The 18,892-nt window shown below is 41.7% G+C and overlaps 1 protein-coding gene across 1 annotated transcript in view; it reads left to right on the top strand.

The window, feature by feature from the left end:
* Nucleotides 1-18,892, top strand: part of pappa2 (pappalysin 2) — a 65,745-nt gene that overhangs the window by 10,377 nt on the left and 36,476 nt on the right. The window contains exons 5-11 of the mRNA XM_075483753.1: nucleotides 4,639-4,787; nucleotides 8,046-8,185; nucleotides 8,468-8,621; nucleotides 8,875-9,067; nucleotides 10,895-11,028; nucleotides 14,079-14,261; nucleotides 14,822-15,125. Of these exons, the coding sequence (XP_075339868.1) occupies nucleotides 4,639-4,787; nucleotides 8,046-8,185; nucleotides 8,468-8,621; nucleotides 8,875-9,067; nucleotides 10,895-11,028; nucleotides 14,079-14,261; nucleotides 14,822-15,125 (1,257 nt within the window). The remainder of the gene's footprint in view (nucleotides 1-4,638; nucleotides 4,788-8,045; nucleotides 8,186-8,467; nucleotides 8,622-8,874; nucleotides 9,068-10,894; nucleotides 11,029-14,078; nucleotides 14,262-14,821; nucleotides 15,126-18,892) is intronic.

Below are 18,892 nucleotides of genomic sequence, written 5' to 3'. Positions count from 1 at the left end.
ATACAGGGAGCATGACCTCACTATTCTCAGAGGTAGCTACAGCTCCGGTAGAAGCCGGTTCTTTCAGATAAACAAACCTTTCTGCAAAGTTTTTTCTTCCTTTTTTTTCTTTTTCTGTTCACATCATCACATTTTTCTTCGAACCGTTGTCGTTTGCATTTTCTTTGCACGATGAGAAAAGGTGGACAAAATTGGTGAGACGTTACAAACATGGCAGAAAGGTTTATTTAACATGAGAAATATGAGTCCAGTTAGGCGTTTGTGTCGTTTGTCACACTTTGGAGCTCCAAAATCTGACGCTTTTCCAGCCGTCTGTGACGCTTCCTCTCCTAAAAGATGCCTCGGCCGCTTTTAGCTTTGTGCTCTGTTGATATCAGTCGTCTGGCTTTTGAGTAGGAAGTTATGCCTTGGTTTCACGGAGTCTCTTGACTTTCCCTGCATAAAAAAAAAAAAAAAAAAAAGATTGAAAAAATGCAACGCGCCCTCGAGCGACTCACTTCTTTCTCAACATTTTAAGCGGCCAACGTATGAAGACAAGTTGAGCCGGACAGCTCCCACAGCAGATGAGAAGGGGAGACTGTGGCTGCACTGTCCAGCTCCCAGGTGTAAATTTCTGCAGCTGTGCGAATGTAAAACAGGCTGACGCTGGAAAATAACAAAGTGCTTACTTTACTTCTCCTGGAAGACGTCGCGTAAAGTTAGGCAGAGCTTGCTGGTGTGTGGTCTCGTAGCGTGGCCATATGCAGGAAGTCCTTCAGGTGTGTCCTAAGTAAATGTTGAATTATGTTGTCCTGTCATGAGCTCGGTGGGATAGAAACAGGGGGACAGAGAGGAAAAAATGTGGTTTGTAGTTGGTATTCAGATGTTCCCTGTCTCGGCTTGAGTTCTCTACCCTGCGGAGGAGGTGGACACTGATGAAAAAGGTTGGACCGATGGACAGGTTGGACAGCGCTGTGCTCCGTTGTTATGAAATGTTCTTAGATTTTTTTTTCTAGGTTTAATTTAGCAAAAGACTTTTCCAAAGAAGACATTGAAAAAACATCTACCACACTTTCCTTTTTGGTAATGATGGGAATGTGTTTTCAGTGTGATCAGTGTAAGGTGTCAAGAGGCTTTTTGAAACCACCATTCTGCATATCAGGCGGCTTTGCTCGAGACACTTTCTGAAACAAAGCTTCTGCTGTTCAGACACCGAGAGCAAAACTCAAAAAGTCACAGTATGTGTGCCCTTCACTGGAGCAGCGAAACCCCAGCAGTAAATCTTGCCTGAGTCCCTGTCTATAAGCTCCTGACCCTCCACTAAAAACAACATCAAGGGCTAATACACAGGAAACTGGTGTGTCATAAAAACTGGGCTCTGTGGGCTAACAGTACTGTAGGTCTCTTGAAAGGTTCTGACCCCGAGCTTGTTGTGTGTGTGCGCGCGCATGTCGCATGCACGTGTGCATCTGTGTTCCTGGATCACGAATCAAACTTTCTCAGGCAGAAGGAGAATTAATGTGAAGATGACATTTCGCTGGCATTTGTGGAGCACTGAAGCATTTTTATGTTTTGGATCTGGGTTTTTTGATATCTCCCTTCCACCCTCTCCTGTCCCTCAGCTCCTGGCCGGCTATTCTGAACGTGGGACCCTATGCAGCTGCTGCTGGCCAGTACAAGGCCAGAGGTTTTGAAAGCCAGCTGCTGTCACGACACAAATTTGTTTGTTGCGAGCCAGTTCTACAGCTATGGCCAGGTACACTGGAGTACTCTGGCAAGACAAGACAAAAAAAAGCGGGTAGGGAGAAAATGAAGGTGGAGAGGGAAAGGCATGAGCAGAGAGAGTGACGGAGTTGTTGGGGACATCATGTTCATTACATTTATGCTCATTATACTGTACATCCAGGGTTGTATACCTGGACAGTGTACTTGTGTGCAAAGCCTGAAAGAGCACTTCTGTTCCAGCCTTGTGCAATGCTGGGGGGGGGGGGGGGGGGTGGGGTGGGTTGGTGTTGCTCACGCACTGTGTTTTGTATACCAAGGTGTTAAATTCACAGGGGAAATGTATGTTACGCTCCCTGTTCAGTCAAGGCCCCCTCATCTTATCTCCATCCAGGAACCCCGTGAGGTGATGGTGCTAACCACCACACCACAAGTAAAATGTCAGTATAAAAATGTATTTATTAGTTTGGTGTGCGATAGCCGGTTTCAGCCAGAGGTTGACAGAAGTCGGCTTCTCGGTTTAAGTTGATCACTTCCAGACACCAGGAAATAAACCAAAGTCTTCTGAGCTCAAATTGTAAATGTGGCTTTTGATAGATTATCTATGAGCGAAGCCATCTCTCCCAATGCACCCATCAAAACCAGAGCAAGTGTTTGGATCACCGGGGCTTTTCACTTACTTATTCCCACATGTTTGAGATTCTAGTGAAGTGCACGGTAAAGTGTGTGACGTGTCAGAATATCTGACTGTAGACTGCGGGACATTTTAAGTCTGCCTCCTGATTCCTGAGGTTTCAAATTGAATCAGTCGTCAACAGTAATATTTAGAATGGACGCACATCTATAGCTTTACATAGCGACCGTGCTAGTGCTGACTCTGCTGTTGATTCACACGGTGTTTGACTTGACTGCACATTCTGTTAATTCATAACAAGGGTTTTCACTTCAATCATGTGGTCCCATTTATTTTTGTGCTACTTTGGCTGTATTCTTCCTTTGAGGCATCCTCTCAGTCTCAAAAGTTGAGGAGTCAACTCTTTAGCGGTCGATTTCTGTCATTTGTAATTGTGCTGCATATGGTGATGGATTCTGCACACAGCCTCAGCTGAACTCTGCTTCAGTAATGTAGAGAGAGGAAGGTTTTCCCCTTAAGTATCTTAAATCTAATACCTTATTTATTCGGGCGGAGTGCCTGAGAAAACACAATCTTATTTACTGTACAACACAGGCACCAAGGGAGGGATAGCATTCGGGGGAGGATTGCCCACAGGCAGGACTCCTGGCTGCTGAGAAATGTCTTTGGATCAGTTTGGAGGTAAAGAGCCTAACATAATTGTACACTGACAGAAGTGTACAATCTGCTTTCTTCTTCCATCTACCTATTTTTTAATATTTTAACGAGCAAACCTGTCTATCCCTCAGGCTGTTAGAACAATGTAAGCAGCACTGTGCCAAAGCTGATGAGCATTTTTAATGAACAACATAAACAATATTTCTGGAAAAAAAACCAACAACATGCACCTTTTAAAACCTTTTTAGGTTTTAGCATAATTAGATAATTCTATTAAACTTAGCCCTTCAGCGGAGCATAATCCCTGACATAAACCCCCGACTTTGTTTTTCGAAAACAACAGAAAACTCAGCATCCAAACACACCTGACTGAGTAAAAAATGAAGTTATGGCTTTGTTATTTGAGCAAAGTTATCCCCACATCTGAAAACGATCACATTAACCTCAGAGTTAATGTGAAGAATACCACATGATACAATAATCCATTACGTTATGATAATCAAACAAGACTTTCCAGTCCAATGCTTTGTCCGTGCAAGATAAAAGAAAACAACACCTAACAAAAAGATGATTCATACATTTACCAGAATGCATTTTATGAATGTGAAGCAATCATACCTAGCGGTGCTCTTGGTCCACTCAGCCAAATAGCTTTTTTTTTTCATCAAGTGGTCACGAACCCCCGGAAAGCATGGGAGACTCGGGGGGGTGGGGGGGTGGGGGGGGGCTGAGCCGTCTGTTGCTCAGGGCATTGGGCAGTTGGTGAGACCCGCTGCACTGCTCCCAAACCCAGAGGGGCCTTCTGGTGATAGGTGCAAAAGCTTTCCAGCTATGAAAGCAAAGGAGAAAAATGACATGTGACATCACCCCGTCGAGGAAAAACAAATTCTGCCTCAAACATCAAAGTTCTTCTGGGGTAATTTATCACTGACACAAAGAGAAAGATGTGGGAACGGTGGGCTGTGTGTAGGCGGGGGGGGGGGGAGAGGGGGGGGGGGGGGGTGCAGCAGTGTGAAGTAACCTGACCAACTCAAACAATTATGACTCAAAGTCACATTCAAGGAAAGACATGGATGTTGACGGATTGAAGCAAACTATCGATTTGTCCTGCACTGAGTATACAGCACAAGTCATTAAACCTGTTCTCTGGAGACTGATTTGCTTTGCCTCGAGCAGGAATGATTCCTGCATGCTTCTGAGAACACTCTCACATTTTGTTGAATAAACACGGTTGGCTTTATTGTCACGAGCCTCTGTAAAGATGTTTTTGTCCTGGGTTAACACAAAAACTAAAAACATTTAATTATCTGGGCTAAAAACAGCCTCTCTACGCTGTAATATTTAGATGCAGCCAATCTTAACACTTTCTATCTGAAATGATAAGCTTTAACGGGTTCAAAAAAACAGATGACAAACAGGGCCAATGATATGTAGCGTAAGTGAGCACTTGTGTGGGTTGACCATGAAGGTATAGGGCCATTTTGCTGGTTGCCTCAGACTACTAGAACATGAACGCATGAACAAACGCCAGGACATGTTTTTGAGAGGACAGTCTCATTACTTCAACATTAAGGTTCTATAATGCTGTTAAGTCAACTAAATATGTGCATATCGACCTCAAAATGCCTCTGTTTTCATTTCTGCAGGGCTTACATGAGTGTGAAAGAGCTAAAGGAGGAATTAAACCTAAGCGGCACGGACACACTCAATGTTTTCTTTGCCAGCAACTCAGTGCGTGAAGAACTGGCAGGAGCAGCAACGTGGCCATGGGCAAAGGAGGCTCTGACACACCAAGGTCAGTTACATAAGTATATCATCAAGCTTCATAAGTGTTGTGTATTTGTCTGTGTTTTTCTTTCTTTTTTCTTCTGTGTTGAAATGTCTGAGTACGGTACCATTTCTTTACTCTTCTCTCTGTCTTTTTCCTTCACTCCTTTCTCACTTGGAATTTTCCATTTTCTCTCTTTGCCTCTTTGACGTTCTCATTTTTTTTCTCTTGAGCCATCCCTTCATCGTCTCTCTGTCCTTTGTTGTCTGGTTTGGACATATTTAAATTAGAAGGCAAAGGCAACTGGAGCTGGCAGAGATTTTCCCGGCACATTGCCTCGTTCCTCTTAAAATCATTGGGCCTCTTTCCACTGGAAAAAGACAATCTACCTAACAACAATCCCCCCCAAAAAACACAGAACCATTGTTGCCACCTTGCCAGCTGTTCTTTATTAATTCATGAACTGTTTATTTTCTTTCCTCATGCCAATGCAAAGTGCTTTGGGAGCTCAAATGTAGACACAGAGAATAGAAATATTCCGTATTCTTTAAAGAAAATCCCTCGTTGGGAGAATCTATTTGTTCCAAATCCATGAAATGCAGCTTGTTCTCAGACTTTATTTCTAACAAGAATAAGAATGTGAAACTTCAGATCAAGAAGAATGACGAACAAGTTGGCAAATACTTCATACCAGTCTCTTTCTTTGTACCAACGTACGTCATCAGCAACAGTAACACAACAATAATAGGCTGTCTCCTTTGTTATTTCCTTTTAAGTTTTACCAGGGAAGCAGACTGCATAGTTGATTCGGAAAGTAATTTGTGGATGTAAGGGTGTTTTAAAAACAGATGCTTACTCAAGATTGATGCTTGATACTTGATTGATATTTGATTCTGCTGCTGTTAGTCAGTAACAAGAAAATGAGAACAGCGGGCTTCTGATGAAAATGAAAGAAAAGTGAAGTGATGACTGCTTTCAGTGAATTCAATTTTTGTTGCATTAGACATCGATCGGACTCACGCGTTTTGAGGAACGTGAAAGCGGTTCGTCTTTATTCTCTGCGTTTTTCACTCAGTACAACATCTGTAAAACTAAGTTTTACAAAGCTTAGATGCGTGAAATTTACTCTGCAATTAATTCTTATCATCAAGTTCGAAGCAGGAGTCTTTACTCTTGTTTTGCTGCTTTCTCTCTCCTTTGTGTGTTTGCCTACTGACTGCGGGACTCCACTCTGCTCTGTGCTGCGGGGTTACATTCATTGTGTATTTTCTCCTGTGACACACGAGGAATCATAACGCCTGCAGTCGACACACAGAGCGTCTCCGTGTGTTTTTCCTCATCGGTGTGACTCCGGTCGCAGTCTCAGAGCATCACTGAGCAGTGCAGACACACAGTGCGGCGTGTGGGGGGGGGGGCAGGAATAGGCGCACTTATTTAAACTGATGACGGGGGGTTGCATTACTGTTGCAATAAAGTGTTAGTACACTCAAACAAGACCCTCACAATTATTTGGGACTTTCAGATGAATTTTTATCATATTTTTGATATAAGAACACACACTTCGGTGGACTTGACCGTTGCTGCAAACACGACCTCCGTGGATCAGAGGAAGAATGGGAAGAGGGGCTTCTCTCCAGTTTTTACTGATCTTTTCCCATCTATGTTTTTATGGGGAACTTCTAAGCCAAAGGATTTTTGTTTGAGGTCACGACGTTGGGTACGGTTTTGCTGGTTTTGTTATACATAGTATTTCACCATAATCAGGCATCTTTTGTTGTTTTTCATTCAACAAAAATGATGTAATTTACCATGTTATGGTTCTACAGATCTGTGGAATTGAGGTAGCTGGTCATTTTAAAACTGTGCTGCCGCTCGTTTTATTGCCAGGCAGCGTTATAAAATCACACTGTTGAATTTAGTTCTCTGCGGAAAGTGTCCGACATCAGATTCATTCCAGTTTCGCAACATCTGCCTCCGTTTACAGTAGAAGTTGTTGCATGAAGAGTTGTCTCCGGAGGCCTTGTTATTCTTTCGTGGCAATGTATTTAATGTCTTAATTGCTCAATCTCTTCACCACTGAACACACTACTTAGATGTAGTGTGCTTAGAGGACCAATAACTCTGGCTGGTTTGTAACTCGGTGAATGAAAAAAAGTAAAAGGAAAGACAACAGACCAAATTAGATTTTTTTTTTCATAGAAGAAATAACATTAACAGAAATCTTCAAAAGTGTAATCTGCAGATCCGGTTGAGAAAACATATAAATAACTTCAATGTGTCTGTTTACGCAGCAAACAGCTTTCTTAGATGCTGTATGATCTACAGGACGTACCAACAAACAGGACTTGAAAACATACCTAAGGGGCATCAAGACTTAAGGAATTAATGCACTCATTGTCTATGTAGACAGACTTAAGAGTCCTTAATAGCTCAGCACAACAAGATAAGATGAATATGTAGTCACAAAAACTTAAATACTTCTTGCAAGTAATGTTTTCATTTCTTTAATAATTTAGTAATTCTTGTTTGTTTGTCTCCTCTGAAATAATAAAAGAAGAGCTGATCGGATTGTTCATCATGGTTTTACATGCTTAATCTAGAAGAAGGTTTAATAGTATTAGTAATCTAAAGGAGTAAGGACGCTAAACCAGTTCATATGTCTCAGTCAGGTGTTGCTCTGTTTTAATCTTAATTTCCTTTTCTTTTTTTTCTATATCTTCGTACAACCCCAATTCTAAAAAAATAACATCGGGATGATGTGTAGAATGTATGGAAACAGAATGAAGTTTTATTGCTGACTGCTGAACCCCGGTCCAACTTTACTTCTGAGAGACTCTGCCTCTCCAAGGTGTTCTTTTTATGCCAAATTAACCTTATCATCATCATCATCATCATCATAGTTTATTTATAGAGCACATTTAAAACAACCTCAGTCGACCAAAGTGCTGTACAGAAGCAAAAGCATAATAAAAATAATCAGAAACAGGACAACAAGAAAAACAACACAAGTGATACTAATCATTCAATATAAAACAAATTAAGACACACTGCTGCCATCAAATTCAAGATGAGCTAATATTTGTCACGTAATATTAAAATTGTTTCCCTTTCAGTATTTAGATGTTTTCTGTGTTCTGGTTGATGACATTTGCAGATCACTGCAGTCTGTTTTTATTGACATTTTACTCAGCGACCCGACATTATTGGAACTGTGGTGTTCACACTATCGACTGGGGCTGATTTTATTAATACTGTAATGTTGCTATGAAACTTGGTCTTGTTTAGGTGGGATGGTCCTGAACCCATCCTACTTTGGTACAATGGGCCACCACAACACAATGATCCATGAGATGGGACACATATTTGGATTGTACCATGTCTTCAAGGGGGTTAGTGAGCGGGACTCCTGTGATGACCCATGTCAGGTAGGATTGATATAAGGTGCTCTCTGTGATGATGTTTTGCATGGGTTTATTTCCTCGTGACAATCTTACAAAGAGCTGTATTTGCAAAACAGAAAAAAAATGAATGTATAAATAAAGATTTCTACCTGATATCATCAGTTCCTTCAAAATGGCATGAAGTCAGTTTAAAGAACTATCAGTGGGCTCTGTTAGTCTTACAGATGCCCGTACAGAACATTTTACTTTGCTGTGCTCATTTGGTGTCATCATACATTCACGCGGGTCTGTCATATGCATTCGCAGGAGATCACCCCATCCATGGAGACAGGGGATCTGTGTGCCGACACCGCACCAACTCCCAAATCCAAAGCCTGCCGAGACCCTGGAGCTGTTAATGATACGTGTGGGTTCACCACCTACCAGGACACCCCCTACAGCAATTACATGAGTTACACAGGTAAAATGGATGAGCATTCTGTTCTCGAGTTGTTGTTGAACAGAATAAATGACCCATCAACCTAACCGGTTACATTGCAATTGCTGTTAAATGTGCTGTTATGTGTTATCCCACCTCTTGACTGTAGATATCAGCAATGCATTTAGTGATTTACAAACATGCTGCATGGTAAAACAGCAGTTACGAAAAGGCCTTTGTTTGAACCCGATGTACAAAGATTAACTGGAGCTCTCCCTCAATTTCACCTCATCAGATGACAACTGCACCAACCACTTCACTCCGAATCAAGTTGCCAGGATGCACTGTTATGTTGACCTGGTCTACCAGAAGTGGCTGATGCACCATCAACCTGCTCCTACCCCTCTCGCCCCCATAGTGACTGACCAGAACACAGATTCTGTCTCGATATATTGGCTCCCACCTGTGAGAGGTCCACTTTATCAAAGGTATGACTTTTTGGGTACCTGATTTGACCTCTTTGTTCTGTCTGTTGTCTCCATTTGCCTTTGTCTTGGAAAGGTGCTGTACTTTTACCATAATGCTGGCAATAACAACAGACAAAGAATTTGAAGCTATGATGTTTCTTAATCAGTGTTCATTTAATAAAACGTTTTTGCAAAGTATCTTTGTTATGATGACTAAGAAGGAAGTAAGTGGTACATAAACTATTCTACACTTGTGCTCTGTTGAGATTACATCTGGCAAAGCCAGCAATTTGTTGCCTGTGTTGCTTTCTTTAGTCTAATGTAAAAATAAAAGGGAATTGTTTGCCCCTCAAGGAACACAATAGGGGATACTAGAATTTATGTACGTTAGTCTTTTGAAGAGCTCAGAGCAGACATGTTTACAAGTAATTTTTTCCAAGTCCAAGTCAAGTCTCAAGTCTTTGAGTACCAATAACAAGTCAAGTCTCAAGTCTTTTGACCCAAGTCAAGTCTCAAGTCTTTGAGGACCAATAACAAGTCAAGTCTCAAGCCTTTTGACCCAAGTCCAAGTCAAGTCTCAAGTCTTTGAGGACCAATAATAAGTCAAGTCTCAAGTCTTTTGACCCAAGTCCAAGTCAAGTCTCAAGTCTTTGAGGACCAATAATAAGTCAAGTCTCAAGTCTTTTGACCCAAGTCCAAGTCAAGTCTCAAGTCTTTGAGGACCAATAATAAGTCAAGTCTCAAGTCTTTTGACCCAAGTCCAAGTCAAGTCTCAAGTCTTTGAGGACCAATAATAAGTCAAGTCTCAAGTCTTTTGACCCAAGTCCAAGTCAAGTCTCAAGTCTTTGAGGACCAATAACAAGTCAAGTCTCAAGTCTATTGGCTGAAATGAACGTTCTATCATTAGACACATGCCATTTGGTCTAGATAAGACTGCATCGCTGTACGTTATGCCATGAAAGCATGTAGGCTACTGTATTATCAATATATGTTATATAATTATACACTGCAGGATCAAAATTGATCAGAACATGGTCACTTAAGGGGGCTATTTCTATCCAGTGTGAAGAAACGCCATGAAAGCTTGTTTGAAGTATATAAATGTATTTATAAATATGTGTGCTTGCTTTGCACCACAGGATACATAAACAGACACATTAATAACTGGCTGTGTAGCCTGAACTTCTCATGCATAACATTTTTCAGCGCAATTTCAGTGCATTTTTCAGTTTTTTTGACAGTGTCAACCTGGAATTTTATCGTAAATTTTATTGTAAAAGTAGGCTATTTTAAAACAGCAATTAGATTAATGTTAAATTACATCCACGTAGACTTGGCTTAGCAATTAATTTGGTAACTGTTAACCTCGGCTACTTAACCAAAGTCCATGGTTAGAGTAGTTTTGATATCAGTGGCTGCGCGCATGCATGAGGCTATGTTGCGCTCAGCCTGCCATCAGCCTTGTCATACATCGGAATTAATGAAATAAAGATCAGAAACAATAATTTCACGAAATGAAGATTGTTTACGAGTCCCAAGCCTCGAGTCCAAGTCAAGTCTTTTGAGTCCCCATCTCTGGCTCAGAGCAGTTAGTGGAGTTAATATTTGGTTAAAAAAAAAAGAAAGTGTGTCCATGTGTAAAAGAATGCAAAGTTCTTAACATGATTCATCTTCAAATTTGCTAGATTTCTTAACAGTATCGTGCTTGAAATGGCGTGCAGTCTCCTCCATAAGCAATCAAACCGATGCTCATTTATTGACAGACGACAGTTAAGATTGGTCCATGTTTACTGCTGCTTTGGTCTGGAAATTTTCCATAATCATTAGTTCTATTTTCTTTTGTCCTAGCTCCTCATTTCATGAGTCTGGCATCAATTGTGGAGACTGTGAGAAGGACGGCGTCTTCCACCAGTACGCTTATGAGGCGTCCTCACCTCGCATCTGTGACACATCAGGCTACTGGACACCCGACGAAGCAATCGGTCAGTAAAATTATTGGTGTGTGTGTATGTTTGTCTGCGCAAATCTGCGGCTAATTGAAGGAATCGCTCTCACGTTCTTTTTTTTCTGAAAACAGTGATTGTGTTTGAGAACCATAGCCCCGTATATGTGCAACAACCATTAACAAAATCAGTTGGAGAATGAACACAGACATCCCAAGTTCCAAAAACTCATTTCAGGGAGATGACACAGTCTCCTCTCCTCTCCACTCCTCCACCCCCGCCGCCGCCGACGCCGCCGCCCTCTGACAAGCAATCGCCCTGGACGCTCGTTGACAGGTTTCACAAGCAACCTCTCCCCACACCACTCTCTCTCTCGTGCCTGCGCAGTCGAAAGGCGCTAGGTGCACGAGTTATTTTATTGCCTGCACGCTCTCACTCGCATTGAAAAAAAAAAAAAACTCCCACGAATAGTCTAAAATCCGGGATATTTTATCCGACTCGCGGGCATCCGTGATTAACTATCAATATCAGGGAGACTCCCGGACCTTCCGGGAGACTTGGGATGTCTGCTGAACAGAACTGACAATGAAACACTGCCAGAGTTGAATCAAAATGGTTCATTTTTCCACTGTTGGTATCCAGTCAAATAAATAATGCAATGTTCAATTGAAAATATTTGGTGGTAACGAAGCATGTGGTCGTTTTTATTCATCTTTCCTCCAGAAATCTACAGTTAAGTACTTCCACTGATGCAATTTTCTTCATTAATAAGTATTGACAGTGAGGAATGCGGCGGTTTCAGGTTTAAGTTCTACTTGTCTCTTGTTTTTGTCAAGCAGATCGACTCCCCCTCACCTTCTCACACACAAACACACAAAGTCTCTTCACTGTAAACTTCAGGTGCGTGCAAGGCTAATGGCCCCTGGAAGAGGAAAAGCAGAAAATCATTAAATGATAATAGCCCTCAGTCTTATTTAGCCAAAGCGAGAACAAAGATTATTAGGGTAAGCATCTACTCTGGCTAATGTTTAGGTGCTGTTCAAACAATGAACCCCCGTCATAAAGCAAAAAGTGGATCCTGTAGCACTGTACTTTTGAACACTACCCTTCATGTAACCACATGGTCCTTGTTATTCCAATTATAATTTCTGTGGAGGCATGGTTTCTTTTGACATGACGTATAGGGTGAGAGGAAAGAAACGAGAAAGAGAAAGGCACACGATAAAATAAACAAGGCACAACATGGGAGAGAGGGAAGAAACGAAACAAAAGAGTTATGCAGAAGAAGAAAAAATGATAGTTCAAACACAACAACACTTTCCTTCTCCTCCATGGAAACTCTATCCTAATATGTGGAAATCCTCTGCTGGAATTTATGCTTTGAAAACAAGCGGCAAAGAGGAACTGGGGGGATTATGGCTCCCTCATTCGCTGTGGGATCATAATGATGATAAAGAGTCAATTACAGTCTTACTCTAAACAGCGGTATGCGAATGAGAGGAGACAGCCAGTCTGCTGGCTTCCCTCACTCCCTTTTCACCATGTCCCACTTGTAAAGACATTGATGTGTGGGTCACTTCATCTGCCAGCAGATATGGGCCATATCACCTTCAGCAAGGAGAGGTAGACGGGAATTGGACAGCATCAGCCCCCTCAGAAAGGCACCTGTGCCATCACTGACTGGCTGATTGACGGATTCGAGTCTGTTTTAGGCTCCTTGTTCCTGTTGTAAGGAATTTAATCAGTTAATCAGTGTGGTGCATCGAGTTTTGGAGAGGCTTTCATTTCAAAATGAGAAGGTTTAAATAAGTTAATGATGCATCAAGCTGTCGAATGTGCTGTAGAGAGCAGAGAAGGGGGATGACATGTTTAAAAGTCTGCAGCTGATAAAATCTCAATTGTCATTCTGAAGCTGACGAATAGACAATACTGAAGTGTGTGACAGGAAGTTTTGCACTAATGCTGATTGTGAATAAACTGCGCTGAAAAACATGTTCTACAACAGTGATTAGGCAAAAGTAACTTCCACCTGGACTTCAGCATCAAGAAGAGGATCAATGTTTCATACTTCACCCATCATCCCACTGCTGTTAACGAATAACCCCGGAGAGCTAAAACAACCTTTATGCAACGGCCTGGCACTGAACCGAGGAAAACCTGGAGGGTAAAAACTGGGGGTGATGATAAAACAAACGAGGATCAGGTGTGGCGATCAGAAACTGAAGACCTGGTGTGACAGAACGAATAAATCTGAAATTTCTTCCCATCTCGGTGTCTGAAGATCATGAATTCATGCAGACTCCTGAAAGAAGGTCATAGTAAAATGCGTGCTTTAATGGCTCAGAGTAACAGCAGGTGTGCGGTATCCTGTTTCACTTTGATGTACAGTATATAGCACCAGATCACAACATAAGTCATCTCCGAGCATTTTACACAGTGCGGCCCAGACCGTACGCTGTCGTTGACGGAGACTCAGCAGTTCCCTCTCAGTAAAGATGTGTTGAGAGAAGAGAAGAAGAAAAAAAATCCCTTTAAATAGGAAGAAACTTCAAGCCAGAGTCAGGGAGAAAGGCCATCTGTCTTGAGGTTAAGTCAGGGAAGACAAACTTATCATAGTTGATCCATTCAGTTTAAAAGCCTGGCTTTATGTGCTTTGGTTTGCCATGCACAAATTCCCACAAGTACGAAAACGCAGACGGTGCTTCAGATGTGCTTTAGCTTTTGTATGTGTTGATTTGGAAAGGATATTTTCTATACCGAGGATAATCCTGATAATTCACAGATGCAGTGAAAGGGATTCATACTACTTTTTTTTTTAATTATTATTGCTGCCTTGTTTGCCAGTGAGACAAGAACTCATGTTTTGGCTTCCCTGTCCAACCACAGTGCCTCAGCACTGGGCATAGAGCTGCTGCACTAAAGAAAGCCAATCATGTGTGAGAAATTTTCATTTTAATGCCCTCATGAATGACAGAAAGGTAACTCAAATTTGAGAAATCAGTTGTCCCTACATTGTGTACTTCTCTATTTTCCCAGATTTATGGTTATAGGATGTATAATGTGTGTGTGTGTGTGCTATACAACCCCAGGGCCGCCTGATGTGGAGCAGCCCTGCGAACCCAGTTTGCAGGCATGGAGTCCTGAGCTCAGTCTCTATGACACCAATGTGACGTCACCATGTCCCGACACGGAGGGCTGCGCCCTCACACTGACATTCCTTCACCCCGTCGTTCCACACGCACTTACACTCTGGGTCACCTATATCTCATCGAGTAAGTGTCAGTCCATAAAAAATGTTTCACCGATACATTAGATATGCTCGATAGAGCAAGATCCTACTTGTTGCAGACATAATAACAGTAATGAATTGACTGGAGTGACTGGAACCATAAAACAATGTGTCGTGAGCCAAGTGAGTTAAATTCTCCGCATCAGACAAGCGTGCAATTGCCCAAACTCATGGAATTTAAAGCTGCTCATATGCAGGCAGATGCTTGGAGCTTCACCTGAGTAGTCTGTCAGGTCCAGCCAATCTCATCAGCAAATATTTATGAATCTAGCAGTAAGTCATTTTTCTCAGTCATGAATCTTAACTTTTCATTTTCTTAGCTAACCCGAATGTTTTCATCTACTTACTGTTCGTATTGATATTTAGCCAACACATACTGAGACCTGAACATGCTTTATTGAAACAGTTTCATACTCCCTGTCACTTCATTTAACTCTGCTGCAGTTTACACGCAATGTAATACGGGAAGCATGAAGTTGTAGCAAAGAAAATACAGTGTTAACAGATATCATATTCAAGCAACCTTCTTTTACCCCCTCTCAGACAACCCGGCCATAGCCAGCATCGAGCTGATCACAGAGGCGGGGCAAAGCATTGATCTCGGACCACAGCACGCCTTCTGCGACATGCCCCTCACCGTGCGCCTCGACACCCACAATGTCGCCGTCGCAGCCATAAAACTCTTCACCTTTGATGAGAAGATGGAGATCGATGCTGCCATGTTGTCTTCAGGCCCTGGCAGCCCTCTGTGCTCCAACTGCCAGCCTCTGCTGTACCGGGTTCAACGTCGGCCACCTTTCAGCAGTAAATCCTCCTCGCCTCAGCCTCAGCAAACGTTCACAGACAGGTAAAGGCTAAATGTTGGAAGGTATTCGTAGACGCAAAAGCATTCATTTGATTGCAATGACCGCAGTTATGCTTACAAAATTACAATCTCATAGTGTAGTGGTGTAGAAATAACCATAATTAGGGAATTAATCCTAATCAAGGGATCTAGATCCAGAACAACCACATGGTCTGACTCTAAAATACACCTTTTTATTGATAGTGTAAGGCAAAAAAAAAGGCACAGCAAATATGCGTGCGTGTCCTCGGATCAACTTACACGCAGATATGTCTCTTAAAAGTGCTGGAATCTGGTTCTGCTTGAAAAGCTCAAAACACAAGTGTTTCCAACATGGGGATGCCGAGTGTAGCCGATCCAAATCTGTTTCAACAACCAAATACTAAATCAAAAGCTTGCTAAGTTGAATCAGTTTGTATCCTGTGTCTTATTGCAGGGTGTCCAGATGATTACTGGAATCCAAATGTTAACCCACAAGCCTTTTTTCCTGTCTCAGCAAATAGCAGCCCTACCCCCAAAAAATCCAACTTGTCTCTACTGTTTTTTATTATTAACCCAAAGATGACAAGTACCTGCCAGGATTTGACAGCTGTGTCCAATGACTGCAGATCATTTGCGGCTGATTTCAAAAGTAGCGCCGCTCGGAGAATTTGTCACTGTTTTACAGAGCAGTGTGGATGTTAGGTGGACGCAGCCTCAGAAACAGTTTATTTTTCAGGGAACATGTTACACAAGCTGTGTCTAAGTGCAAAAAGATGTAAGAACCAGTGGGAATTGAGTTATGTGGGACTGAGGAGGGCAGAGAGAGGTTGATGTAAGGAGAAGAGGGTGTTTGAGAGCAATGAGCTTGGAAATGAAGGCGAGAGTGGGATAGTGGAGATTAGAGGACATGAAAAAGATGAGGAGAAGGGAGGAGGACAGGTAGTAATTGGAGTGATAAAGGTATGCAGAGACACAAAAGAGAAGTGTAGGCAGAGTAGTGATTTGAGAAGAAATTAAAGTTAGAGTCAAGGATACTGTTAGTGCGGCAAGGAGAAGTGAGTTATGAGGACAGCAGAGCAAGCGTGAGGTACAGCAAGGAGAGGCAAATACTTGTTATTCTTTACCTTTTCTTTTTTATGAACGACTGAATGCACAAAGGGATAACAATGAGTGCAGAAGACCAGTATAACTGCTAAGTCAATTAAAATACAAGAGAACATAATGTCAATGTGTGAAGTGATACTGGAAACTAAAGTTTTTTTCACCTGTGTACACTGAAATGAATCCTGATCTTTAAACCCAATAAATTAAGTTTATTCTATTTGAACTTAGCCATAAACAACAACACATGACATTACATTGTTTCAATATTTACTAAACAAAAGCTGAGCTGAAACGTAGTGACAATATCTGAAAGACAAGGTTTTGTCAGGTTTTCTGGCCTTGAGCATTCAGGTTTTTGTTAAGACAATGCGGGAAGGCATCAGCGTTGCTTCCCATCAACCTTGGGAGAGGTTATAAGGCCATTTTCCAATTGCTTTACGAGACCAAAATAGAGATGTGTGGCCTTTGAAAACCAAACACAGCATATCAGCAAAAACAGCAAAAATACCACACCACAACAAAAACACCAACTAAAGTCAAGCATGGTGGTGGAGGGCTGATGATTTGGGCTTGTTTTACAGACACAGGACTTTGGTACCTTGAGTTGACCCTGAACTCCTCTGTACACAAAGTATTCTAGAGTCAAATGCGAGGCCATCTGTCTGACAGTTGAAGCTTGTCTGATATTGGGTTATTCGCAACGATCCCAAAGGCAGCAGTAAAACTTACAACTGAATGACTGAAAAAAACCCAAGTGTTGCAATGACCCAGTCAAAGTCTAGACTTCAACTTTACTCAAATATGAACTGAATGAAGGAACATTGGAATGAAAAGTGGGCTAAAGTTCCTCTAGAACCAAGTGAGAGTCATAAAGAAAACTTCAAATGATTGTAGCGTAACTTGATAAAATATAAGCATTTACAAGAAGTTCTCACTATCTAAATAAACCTTATTTAACCTTGTAGGTATGGGCACCACCTTCAAAGAAGGAAAAAGACTGAATCTTACGATTCTGGTATGTTAAAATGAATGTTTCAGTCTCATAGCGCTACTTCGTGAATTCTCGTTTGGTTTGACCGACATTACGTAAAGAAAACGTACAAAAAAACCTGTTAATTATATATATTTTTATATATATATATATATATATATATATATATATATATATATAATATATATTAATAGTAATATATAGTAATATATATTACTCAAATAGTCTAGATTTGTTTACTATTTGCAGTTAAAGGCTATCTTGGAGTCATTTATCATTTTAACAGTAAATTCTCTCGACACCCATCGTATACCGTTTGAAAGGTAAGAAAAGGGCAGACCTTACTTGGGTTGACACCTTAGCCCTGTTAGTCAGCTCTGAACACACCAGGTGATAGCCAGCGGGGTCCAAGTGGGTTTCTCTCGGTTCCGCGTCTCAAGTAAAAGTAGGTAAGTAAGATTTATTTGTATAGCATCTAGTATAGTATAGTGTATGAGCATCTCCATCTCAGTAGGGGAGACCACACCCCCAAAGTTTACTGACATTGCGCAGATGAAAGAAACATGTTTTCGTCAGTGATTTAATATGACAGTGAGATTTGTCAAATGTCACCCCTAGGTTTCTCAGGCTTGGGCGGACAGCGAGTGACAGGGGCCCAAGGTTTAGCTTAATTATAGGTAGGCTATTGTCGGGAGCTATGATTAACACCTCTGTCTTGTCGGTATTTAACTGTAGAAGGTTTTCTGCCATCCAATCATTTATGGTATCAATGCAGTTGAGGAGCCTTGAAAGACTGGCCATCTCATTTTGTTTAAAAGTCTGACCCAGAGGCAGAATAAAGGAATAAAGGATGAATAGTATTGGGGCTAACACTGAACCCTGCGGAACACCACATGACAGAGGTGAGGATGTGGAGAGAAAGTCCCCATATGAAACTGCAAAGCTCCTATCAGTAAGATATGACGTAAACCAGTCCAGGGCAATACCTGAAATGCCCACCCAGTCGTGTAATCTCGAGGCCTTCCTTAGTTGTGGGTGACTTTCGTGGACTTTCAAGTTGCCTGGACAGGTCGCTCTTATACACCGGAGGGGGGGGCTTCTCCCCAGGAGATGAAACTAGCTGGCATCGAGGACTTCACCGCGAAGAATGACAAAATTGTCCAAGTTGGTTTGAGTTGGTTTGGTTGCTGACCAGCTCTGATAAGGTGAACTTAAATTCACAAAATATTAACAAAAAGTTGACAGAATTAAAGCTGGCTTTCTTGGTAAGAAAACTAACTATGTGATAACGTGTGCAGCAGCGGAGGTTAAAGACATGGACGAGATGACGACGGGCGAACAAAAACAAAAAAACGTATATCTTTTAACTACTTCATTCTGTTTCTTTCTTTGCTCGGATCTTCTTTTTCCTCCTCTTCTTTCTATCCTGTCATCTTTCTATCTGTCTTAGTCTTTCCATCTTCTTTCCTCATTCTTCGTTCTCGTTCTGACTTTGGATCACAGGTTCCGGGGATTGATTCGAGGAGGAGGGGCATGACGTAGGCTTACGCTACACTTTCAGCCAATGATAGGCCTGAAACTGTTGTGACGTCTGCCTGAGCGTGTTTTGTAGGATCTAATTCTAGTGTTAGAGATCTTGGATAAAACAAAGAATCTGACTAAAGTCATTTTTAAGTTCCATGAGGTGTCTGTC

The sequence above is a fragment of the Odontesthes bonariensis genome, chromosome 14 (genome assembly GCF_027942865.1).
Source record: "Odontesthes bonariensis isolate fOdoBon6 chromosome 14, fOdoBon6.hap1, whole genome shotgun sequence".
NCBI classification, from domain to species: domain Eukaryota; kingdom Metazoa; phylum Chordata; class Actinopteri; order Atheriniformes; family Atherinopsidae; genus Odontesthes; species Odontesthes bonariensis.
The sequence above is the reverse complement of the archived record's forward strand: the minus strand, read 5'-3'. Positions and strand labels throughout refer to the sequence as shown.